The 12057-nt window shown below is 37.6% G+C and overlaps 1 protein-coding gene across 1 annotated transcript; it reads left to right on the plus strand.

The window, feature by feature from the left end:
* Nucleotides 1-360: 360 nt before the first annotated feature.
* On the plus strand, nucleotides 361-11300 carry LOC124383226 (polypeptide N-acetylgalactosaminyltransferase 5). Its single transcript, XM_046845688.1, has 10 exons — nucleotides 361-1784; nucleotides 2898-3064; nucleotides 3836-3955; nucleotides 4338-4473; nucleotides 5632-5751; nucleotides 6046-6163; nucleotides 7549-7878; nucleotides 8679-8759; nucleotides 9540-9689; nucleotides 10412-11300. The coding sequence occupies exons 1-10, from the start codon at nucleotides 826-828 to the stop codon at nucleotides 10550-10552; spliced, it is 2322 nt and encodes a 773-aa protein (XP_046701644.1). The 5' UTR covers nucleotides 361-825; the 3' UTR covers nucleotides 10553-11300.
* Nucleotides 11301-12057: the final 757 nt, after the last annotated feature.

Consider the following 12057-nt stretch of genomic DNA (forward strand, 5'->3'; position numbering starts at 1 on the left):
AGGATCTCCATGACTAAGATTCTTGACAACCAACCCATACTAATCCTTGACAACAATTTTTTATTTTGAAAAAAATAAAATAAAATAAAAATTATATATATATATATATATATATATATATATATATATATATATATATATATATATATATATATATATGATCATTGCTTACAGTTTCTCTCGACCTTTCCACTCTGAAACCAGAAACTATTTGCACTATTATCACACTTATGAAATATGACCTCCACATATATATAGTCACACTTCAGAGGAGTGTCTCAATGGACAACGTGGAGCTACCACGCACACGGGTTGCCAGATTGCGCAATATACTCCTGCTGGTTTCCAGGTGACGTGAACATCGAATTATTATATGGGAGTTTCGTCTTTAAGGCTGATGTAACGCTGTGTTAGGATAATTGTTGCATAGTGGAATAATCAAGCTGACTCGACGATTGAGGGGTGAAGAATATGCTGCGATCTGGCAACCTGGCAGGCATATTCACGTCGTGATAAGTTGGTCCTGGAGAAGTTACCTGGCGGACGTGTTATTGTGCATGTGTGTGTGGTTTGGTGCAGTTTTCTTTTCCCCTCCTAATGTCATACACGTTGTTTTTAGGTGTAAATGAGATCGTGTTTGGATTTCCAGTGGACAAAATGGGACTTGGAGAAAGTTTTCAGAGAAGGACGTGGATAAGATGCTGCCACGCAGTCATGGCTGCTCTGTGCTGAAGTGTGTTTTCTTAACTCTTTTTATGATTATTATTATTATTTCCACTTTGCAATACACTTTGGAAAGGACATCAGTTAAAAACAAGAACAGAAATGAAGGTGAGTAAATATTTAAGAGGTAGCGGGAGGTTTCTGGCGTTTGTGTTCGTTGCTTCAGTGCTTTGGCTCCTGTTTGATATGGCAGCTCTCAGGCTGTCCATTACAGACGTGAATGGACAACTCATGAAAGATCTTGTGTTGAAAGAAAGACAATTGGACAAAACACAAAAGACAGTTACTACGAACTTGAGGCGTTACCCTGTCCAAAAGGTGAACCCGGATGTAGAGGCATCTGAACGATCAGAGCAGTTTAGGAGACAAGTTGGGGAGGTTTACAGGGGCAAAAAGCCTCGCAGGATGAATGGCGAGAAGAAAGCGAAGCCTGGTGTTCACGATTTAGCCGGAAGTGACCCGAAAGTGGATGTGGATCAAAATCAGAATCCATCAGTTCGAAAGATCTCTCCAATCCACAAAGTAACTCCAGGAATCGCCACAGAAAAAGAAGTACTGGCAAAAACCAAAGCGCCATCTCCTGGCCAGGATGGAAAACACACCAAACTGCAATCAAATGGCACAATACCACCCCAAACACCACCAAAACGACCCCCAAAGGACTCCCCTCAGGATGCCAACACATTCCAAAAGATCGAACCAGATGCACTGAAACACGCCGTCCAGACAATCCAAATAATAAATAAAGGAGAATCTGTTGTTCGAGGTAACGTCACTGCGAAGCCACCACAACACCTTGTCAATGCTTCAAGCATCCAAACAAGAGAGCTTCTGAACTCTACAAGTGTGAGGAAAAAAGATGGACTGCATAAGGTCATGAACCTCGACGTGACCATCAAACCGAGGGACACGGATGCGCCGGGGCAGTTCGGCTGGGCGGCCGAGGTACCTCTGGATGATCTGGAGGAAAGCAAACGCAGATGGAGTGAGGGATATTTCAACGTGTTCCTCAGCGATAGGATACCTGTGGACAGGGCCATTCCAGATACACGGCCTCAAGAGTGAGTAGATCTTTCATTTTGTTTGTTTGTGTGATCATGAGTATGATCCATTCTGAGTAGGTAAGTCAGTTTTGTTGGTCATCACAAATGTAATCCTTTTTTTTTGTTTATAATAGTCAATTCGATTCGATTTGAGACATTGTCTCAGCACAACTTTTCAGAGATGGTGTGGCGATTGGGATGAGCTGAAATCCAGGACAGCTTCTGCACATTTTCACCGCACATAGCCAATGACGATCATGTTCTATCTAACCATCTACCTCGCTTTTATTTATTCCAATATCGTATCAAACAAATCTTTAAATACATACGGTTAAGGTCATAAGTGTACATATGCCCTGCAGAAATCTAATAATTAAAATAAAGAAAGAAAGAAGGATAAAAAATTGCATTTTGTTGCTTTTTTTTTTTTTTTACAGGTGACTATACAAGATACAATAATATCTAAGTTACCTGGTACCTGAATAATCACTGGCTGAATTTATTTTATTTTTTTGCAATTGTCCCATATTTGTCTTTGGAGGATCAACAAGCCTTGATAAAACAAAAATTCTCCCCGAGCTGCACATTATTTTGTCTTCCGGCATCTCCAGCATATTTGAGCCCTTTCCAGCGGTGACTTTTCACATATCGGATGACTGAGGGACCCGGATACAATGGTTCCAAAAAAGTGCAAATATTGACTGATTTTTAAGACGGCAACATGATAAGAGCCAGGGGGTGTAAACTTATGAACAGGATGTTAAAAATTAAATGAATAAAATGTGTGAATCGTTTATTGTTTGTTTAAGTATTGCATATTTGTTTTATTTAGTAGTGCTTTTCAGAAGCATAAGTGATTTTCATATGTTTCCCTGGAAACAAAAAAACAATTGTTTTTAATAGTTATGATTTTTTTATTATTATAAATTATGATGATTTAAGATCCTCATTGGACAATTTTAACGATCCCTTTTTGTTTTTGTTCATTTTCTTTTGTTTGTATCACAGGCGGATACAAAATTGTAACCGTGTTCTAGTATTATCTTCTAGACTGCTGCGACTTTATTATTATTAGTAGTAGTCGTATTAGTTGTAGTTTAAGCGTACGTTCTTTTTTTTTTTCCGATTAAGATGCATGCAGAATCTAGTTCACGACGAGCTTCCTACAACGAGCGTGATCTTCTGCTTCGTGGACGAGGTTTGGTCCACCCTGCTGCGCTCTGTCCACAGCGTGCTGAACAGATCTCCACCTCACCTGCTCAAAGAGATTCTGCTGGTGGACGACTGCAGTACAAAAGGTTTGTCGATGGAAAGCGCCAAGGTTGATCGCAGGGGTTTCCGTTTGTGCTTAATGTTTGCCTGTTCAAACCGAATTCTTTTACAAGGTGCGGAACAGAGACATCTATATATAGAAAGAGATTTAATTAAGGGTAGTTAGTGTTAGCAACTAGGGGTGACTTAGTCTGACAGAGTACCTTGACATTTTTTTTTCTCTAGTTGTGTTGAATGATCAGGGTGGACCGGTTTATTAAAGCAAAACAGTTCATAATTAAAGTGAGAACTAGGAGAAGATACAACTTTATATTGTCTTGTCAGTAGTCACAGCAGTAGTTTAATCTTGTTATTTTTCAGAATGCGAGTGTCAGTACCAGACACTTTAATGTTGTTGCATCAGAAATCGTATCATACCTGGCGCACGATACTGTCATTTGCACTACACTATACTTTATGTACATTACTGATCTGTCATATAATCTGCATTCCTATTTAATACTCATACTGTCTATATTGTCTCACATTGTCTGTTTTGTCTTGTATAGTCCAAGCTGAATGTATAGTTTTATTTATGTCTGTTCTTTTGAGAGTCACTAACAGCTGGAACCGAATTCCTTGTGTGTGTCAACACAGTTGGCCTGATTCTTAGAAAGTGAAACTGTCATTTAGAAAATCATACCCTTGCAACACAAGTTTTCCAATGACATGATTACGTATATTATGTCATCCTCATACTATATTTTCCACTCTTTCAACACTAGTGGCAAACAGTTTCTGTCTGTTTTGTGCTGCAGACTACCTGAAGGAAAAGCTGGATGCCTACATGGCACAGTACCCCAAAGTTCGGATCATCCGCCTCAAAGAGAGGCACGGGCTGATCAGGGCGAGGTTGGCCGGGGCTGCTGAGGCAAAGGGTAAACACACATAAGCAAACATGTGCATCTGTATTTCAATAGACATACTGTATTGTTGTAAGTGTGTATAAGTAAAACTGTCTGTGTGTGTGGATATTTCTCTAACTGATAAACTGGTGGGAAAAAAACCCACACACGAAAGAAATTAGCAACACATTTGGAATATTATTACCAATTATTATATAGAATATATTATTGTACAGTATGTCAGTGCTTTTATAACTTCTATTATTTACTGACTGAAAATATAAAAAACAACAACTATAAATAAATATAAAAAAAAAAATTATTTCATAAACTAATGTAAAAAAAAAATTGCACATACACAAATACACGGTTTAGAGCTGGATTATTGGTTTCTTTAATTGTTTGCGTGACTCAGGTGATGTCTTGACGTTTCTGGACTCCCATATCGAGTGTAACGTTGGCTGGTTGGAACCGCTGCTGGACCGAGTGCACATCGACCGCAGGAAAGTCGCTTGTCCTGTTATCGAGGTCATCAATGACAAGGATATGAGGTGAGACGGCTTGAATGATTTCTAAAAAGCACAAACACAGCTTGAATTCCCAACCCTCCACTTTTGTGTGTTGTAATGTTCATGGAAATTATTACTCCCAAGTTTTCCATGCGTAATCAGATGAGATTTTCTTTTGGTGTTGATAAAATACATAAGATATTCGTATTATTAATCTCTTTATCATATGGTATAAAAAGTTCAGTATGGTCACTTTGTTTCATAAACATTTTACTGCTATCTAAATAGCGTGCTGCAGCGTATTGCATCACAGATTGTATATCTACCGCACTGCCTCTCTCTCAGTTTGTGTGTTTGTGTGTGTGTGAATTTGATTCAGTTACAGAAGGTCAACAGGAGGTAAAACAGTATTTCTCTTGTTTTAGTGTTTTGTGTTAAATATGGCAAAGATATTCAGTTTTTCCATTTGTGGAGAGTTTACTGTAACCACAATAACAGACTGCAGATAACGGACTGCTGATAGATCTGTAATACTGCCATATTAAGGGTTAGTGTGTAAGTTAGAAAGAAAGAAGTTAATGTACAGTTTAGGCTCATCGGACAATGTTAAGTGGGCCAGAGCTTCCAGCTTATACACATTTAGCTTATGAGCTCTGCCACCTCTACAGTGAGTTATAGCAGTTATATAAGTGAGTTATATAAGAATACTTTAAAAGGGTCTGGAATGATTGACATATGTGTCTGATATTGTGTGTGTGTGTGTGTGTGTCCCTCCAGAAACCCAATCTATTAATGTATGTTAAACTAGTCATCAATGGACAGTTATAGATAGATATCGATATAGATATTTAATATATACACCATAATAGGGAAGTTCTAAATAGGGAAGGACACGCACACATGCACACACACACACACACACACACAGACACACACAGCTTTGCTCAGCTTTTGCCCAAGAGAGGCTAAAGAAAATGTGGAGTAAGAGTCACATGCTTTAGGTTAATTCAAACAAAACTATTTTCGCTGCATATAATTACAAAGTTCAGCCTTCAGCAGTCTTGCGCTTGAACCAGTCAGACTAGAGGTGAATTGCACAGTGAGTAGCTATAAGTAGAGGTCGAGCTTTTTGAACCCATGCGAACAAAAAAACGAAATCACAAGGTTGTAAAACATTCGGAGCATTGTTTGTGTTTACAGTTATGTGATGGTGGACAATTTCCAAAGAGGCATCTTCAAATGGCCTTTAGTGTTTGGTTGGAGCACACTATCAACTGACTACATCCGTAAGAACAACATCAAAGTCTCAGATCCCCTCAGGTAATTATCATCATTGCATTTCTCACTTACACTTGAGAGAGCGGTGCTTATAACGTAGCTTTGTTTGCAGAGATGCATGATGAGTTTGCATGGCATGTAGCAACTAAAACTGGTAGCTCAGCTAGTTCAAATCCCAGCACCAACAAGCTGTTTGTGCTGAGCCCTTGAGCAAGGCCCTAAGCCCTCAACTGCTTAGCTGTATAAAATGAGATAATTGTAAGTTGTCCTTATGCAAAGTATCTACAATACGCCTTTAGTGTAAATGTCATATTTTGCTGTGACGTTATTTTTCAGGTGTCCAGTGATGGCAGGGGGGCTGTTCTCGATAGACCGGAAGTATTTTTATGAGCTGGGAGCATATGATCCAGGCCTGGATGTGTGGGGAGGGGAGAATATGGAGATCTCCTTCAAGGTCATAAAGCTATAAGTTATCTTAAGCACATTTAATACCAATTAACATCATTGTGCCTTTTAGAACATTTTTATAGTTTCTATAGTAACAAGCCAGTCAAATGGGACATGAATATTAGACACACTACATAAACATTAAACAGATTAAAAGCATGTAAAAGCAGCACAAAATTCACTCTTTAATATGATGTCCAAAGGTTTTGATTCATTTCTTTTTACAGAAGCTCTGATAGCAGTGACTGTTACAATATAAACGTTCTTGTTTATATAGTAGCTCGGAGACTTGCCGATTCGTTTGATAAATAGTCAAAGCCGAGACAGAGGGTGTAGTGCAAACTGCATTTTTTATTTTTATTTTGTTCCATTAACTTTAAAAGAGGCTGGTAAAGACACGGCTGTTACGGCTGCTCAATTTCAAGTGAGAACTTGTTTAACAGACATTCCACATCATCAAACATAACCATAGACTGTCTTTAAAATGTTTTGGAAACACCTAGTCTATTATGGCTTTATGACACATGCATGTTCCCTAAGTTTATATGCAACAAACTCAGTAAAAAATGCAAAAAAAACACAAGTTGGACAGTGAATGACTGGGAGAAGGTTCTGTGGGCAGGGAAGGTTGGAGACTTATTAAGATGGAAAGGAAAACTGAACCAACATGGCTGCCATTCCATACTTCAGTGCCATGCAATTCCATCTGGACTGTGGCTTACTGTAACCAACTTCACCATCAAACAAGACAATGAGCTGAAGCATAGATCCAAGCTCTGTAAGTGTTCTATAGAGAGAAAACAGTCGTATTGTCTATCGTAGAATGTCCTCCCCAGTCACCACACCTAATCAACCGCTCTTGGATGAACTGGATTTCAAGGTTTGAGTCTGGTTCCTCTCAAGGTTTCTTCCTCATAACATCTAATGGAGTTTTTCCTTGCCACAGTCACCATGGCTGCTCATCAGGGATAAATACACATCGTTCACCTTAACTCTTAAATTCTGTAAAGCTGCTTTGAGACGATGTCTGTTGTAAAAAGCGCTATAGAAATAAACATGACTTGACTTGACTTGATGGTTGATTGTGTGTTATCATTCTTACCTGTAAGCCAAAAAGATTTCAAACACATACTTGTACATTCTCATATGTTGGTTTATTGAGAGATATATAATATATATGAACTGAAGTAGTATGTGTGTGTATATAAATGTGAATATAATGAGGGCCGTGTTTATGATTATATAATGATAATTGTATTATTATATATTATATTTTGTGAGTGTGTATTGATATGGATATGGAATTTCTTCAACCACATACTAATCAACAACAAATGATCTTGTTAATCGTTCTTCTAATGAACCCCTTCATGTCTGATTCTCTTTCTTCAGATCTGGATGTGTGGTGGCGAGATCGAGATCATCCCGTGCTCCCGCGTGGGTCATATTTTTCGCGGTGAGAACCCCTATGCTTTTCCTAAAGATCGCCAGAAGACAGTGGAGAGAAACCTGGCCCGCGTGGCTGAGGTCTGGCTGGACGAACATAAAGAAATTTTCTACGGCCATGGCTATCTGCACCTGCTGGATAAGAATTTAATAGACATCGGGAACCTTACAGAACAGATCCAGCTGCGTAAGAAGCTCCAGTGCAAAAGCTTCAAGTGGTACGTGGAGAACGTCTACCCTGAGCTGGAGGCTCCACTGGCCAAAGCTGAAGGTCTTGTAAGTACAGTGAAATCATGGTATGGGCACCGAATTTAGGAAAGAAAAATATTCACTTTTAGTATAATTAGTTTTTATTGTCGCAGGAGAAATCACAAATTGGTTCTGGAAAAAATAAGTATATAATGTTGATTCGATATTAAATGACGTTAATTAAATAGTATTCATTTCTGAAATATTGACAACTTTATATGACATTTTTTTAAATAACGGTTAGAAAAGCAGCCGGTTTGTTGCTTTTGAACATTTTAAACTGAGTTGTTTTATTAAAAATGTAATGTTATTTATTTCTGTATAACACTTTTAAAGTGTTGAATATTTGTTTTATATTTTTATATATTTTATTTTGTATATTTTGTTTTTATATATATATATATATATATATATATATATATATATATTTCACAATATTTAGCAAATGTCCTGTTCTGTAGATACTGTAGCAAGTTTCATGGAAAATATGATGAGATCTTCTAGTCACCCCGAGTTCTCCTGTTTTCTTTTGTTGGTTATTTTTGAAAATGCTGCGCAATCCTCTGTTACACATGTTAATTAGGTCTTGTTTTTCTCAGTCAGATGACATGGCTATTGTTAAATGTTGACAAGGGCGCTTTGTCACTGGTCTTGTTGTGATTAAAGCCTTTGTTTTAGATAGTCAGGGCCAGAGCAACAACATCACTTTGTTTTGAAATCACGGTGTTTTCTCTCTCTCTCTCTCTCTCTCTCTCTCTCTCTCTCTCTCTCGGGTAGTTTCAGGGTGTTCTTTTAACCCTGTTTTCCTTCTTTGTTTTTCTTATTAGGTTTTTAACGTTGGCACAAGGAAGTGTCTTGTGCAAGAGAAAGGCTCTTTATCTTTTGGGATATGTGATCTAAGTAAACAGGTAATGCATTTCTTTTTATTATTATAATTTTTTTTTTTTATAAACTAAACTAGGCAAAAGTTTGTAGACACCTGACACATTCCAGTCCCCATTTGCTGATATAATCAGCTCGACTCTTCCGGGAAGATGTTCCACTATAACTTTTATCCACAAGGGTGTGAGTAAAGGCAGGTACTGATGTAGGTAAGGAGGTCTGGGGTGCAGTCAGCATTCACATTCATCCCAAAGGTGTTTAATAGGGTTCTTCACCTCCAAACCATGTGAAGCATATCTTCATGGAGATGTGTTTGTGCACAGTGTCAGGCTGGAACATGGGTCTAATTGTTCGATATTTAATGCCATCACATCCGAAGGCATCTTATGCAGTTGTGGGCCTCCAACTTTGTGGTAACAGTTTGGGAAAGAACCACATATGGCTGAAAAAGACAGGTGTCCCAATACTTTTATGTATATAATGTATTTTTAGACTTTATTTTATTTCATGGGCACATTATTATATTATATTATATTATATTATATTATATTATATTAATTAAATCGTTTTGCTTCTCGGCGTTAAAACAAAAAACTATTTCTTTATAGAAATCCCTCAGGCTATCTATAAAGTTAATATAAACAGTCACAGCCGAGACTAAACAGTGACTCTCATAATAAAATTCATATATGGGACTTTTCTTGAAATTATTTTCCTTTCAACTAAAAGTCTCCTCGACTCAAATTCCAGGATGTTGAACAAACACTGCAGGACACTAACGACTCTCCTTGTCCTCCATCTTTCAGAGCCAGCATTTCAGCTACAGCTGGGTGAGAACTCTCCGCCAGAACAACACTTGCGTGTCTGCACAAGTCGCGGAAAGAGGCGTGGCCTTGGAAGCATGTGACAACACTAAGCCCCACCTCCGCTGGCTGCACAAGTCAAATAAAATTCTGGTACGCATTACGCAAAAGCACATATTGGCGTGAAGGTCCACATACATTCAGCCATGTAGTGTGTAATGTATAAAGACAGATATTTATTAAGTCATATTTCTTGAGTTCAAGCTCCATCAGAGTCTACATTCAAAAAATGATAGGTCAGTGATTCCCTGAACCTTTTTCAGGAGCACCTTACAACACACCACATAGTAGCACATAGTAGCACAGAGGCTTACAATGATGTCAGAGTCACCCAGATGTGGATGGGTTCCCTTTTGCATCTGGTTCCTTTCAAGGTTTCGTTCTCATTCCATCTCAGCAAGTTTTCCACTCGCCACTGTCACCACTGATTATACACTCATTAAGGATAAGCATATTGAGATTAATTAATGATTCAGAAATATACATTTGTAATCTATTTCTGTAAAGTTGAATTGGGACACTATTGGGCTATTTCTAAAAGTGCTGCGCAAATAATTGAATTAAACCGATTCGAATTGTATTGGACGAGGGGAGGGCGGAGCATACGCTGATACATTTGCCTGTCACGTGAGAATTTGTACAGTTTTGTCGTATCACTTTGGTCACCATAAGATCGTAAAATCGGAAGTCGAACCTGTCAAACTAATTAGTGCTAATTTTTTTAAACATTTTTTCTATGAACTATATTCCTCTTTCACATGTATCCGAAGGTTTCCGAGTGTCTTCCTTATGATCTCTGTGTGTGTTTGTGTTAGGCAGAGCATCTGATCGCAGAGACACATTTTCAGCATTTGTGTCTGGAGGCAGGATCTGAAGGAGACATTGTTTCCCTAAAGCCATGCGATGGATCCAGTCCCTATCAGAAATGGCATTTCACACACTACTTTGCACAGTGAGCGCCGAAGACACACGAACTTTCCATCTCACTATGTCAGGATGAAGACGTTCTGTTGCGTAGTACGCAAGTGAAGTATGGGTAGATGCATGCAGAGATAGCGTGTAATGTTAAAAGGTCTGCTTCTAAAGCAGTATTTCTTTTGTTTTTTCTTTTTTTATTTGGTTATTCTGTCCCAGGGGCAGCTACACTAAATGATCGTGTTTTTTGGGGGGACCATTTTGTACATTGTTCTGCTTGGTTGAAACAAGCATGTGTATTTAAAGTGCCTTAGTTAAAACAAAGGGAAAAAAAGGTACTGAAAAGAACACATCTAATGGTACTTTGTTCTTATGAAAAAAAAAATTATTGTGGTACGATGTTAGTGATTTATAAACCTCATTATTGTAGCACAAACACTAGAAATGCTTTTAATAATAATTAAATTGTGTATACAGCTTTAACACAATCAATAAACAACGTGTTATGCTGTACATGTTCTCTGACACTAGAGGGAGCTGTTTACAATGTTTATAAACATGTTTGGATTTTTTTTTTTTTTTTCTGCTCGTTCACTTTTCTCCTGGTGATTCTGGATGTTACAAATAAATCAAACTGACGTTATTAAAACTTTTTTGTCTGTTTGCAGCGTTTGAATAAATAATGGCACACTATTAAAGTTGCATAATGCATTTTCTAAAGTTATAGTGGTTTAGGTATTTTTTTTTTACAACAAAGTAATTATAAATAAAAAAGAATTATGCATAATACATGTGAGCATATGTGCTGATTTTGATGATCATGCATGGGTATCAGAAACTCTACAGTTTCTTTATTTTATAAACTGATTTCTAAACAACAAAACAGACTTGTTCTTTCAACATGTAATAAGATGTATTTGAAGTTGTGAAATTGTGATAAGATGATAAGTCTATAGATTATTGTGTAAAAAAAAAAGTAATTTCCTTTTGAAATTGCAAGATTTTGCAAGTTTTGAAACCAAGATTAAGGGCGTCAGCTCTTTTTGGCACCAATATTGTGAACTAGCAACCAACAAAGGTCAAGATAAAAAAATATATAAGTTTGCAATGCAGTAAAACACTCATTTTGTTTGTTTTTGTAAAAGTCTACTAAACTTATTCTTAACAAGCATGTCTTGATTTGGCCATTTTTATTTTCTCCTTCCTTTCAATAAAGCCATTCTACAGCTTTATAATGAGATTTAGATCTGGGATCTGACTGAAGCTATTCATCTGATGGCCTGGACTTGTGCTTTCGATCATTATTGTGCTCGAAGGGAGAAAAAAGAAAACTTCAGCTGTCTAGCAAAGGCCTGCATCTTCTCAACATAGATTGTTATCCATAGCAGCCCATTAGCCTTGATTTTGACCAGAACCCTATAGTCCCATAATATTTACACCACCTTGTTTCATAGGTATGGTGCTATTGCTGCAATTGCACCAACTATATCTTCCAGAATTACCCCCAAAGGTTCTATCTTCATCTCATCAGACCATAACATGTTTT

The sequence above is a fragment of the Silurus meridionalis genome, chromosome 3, assembly GCF_014805685.1.
Source record: "Silurus meridionalis isolate SWU-2019-XX chromosome 3, ASM1480568v1, whole genome shotgun sequence".
Classification (NCBI taxonomy): domain Eukaryota; kingdom Metazoa; phylum Chordata; class Actinopteri; order Siluriformes; family Siluridae; genus Silurus; species Silurus meridionalis.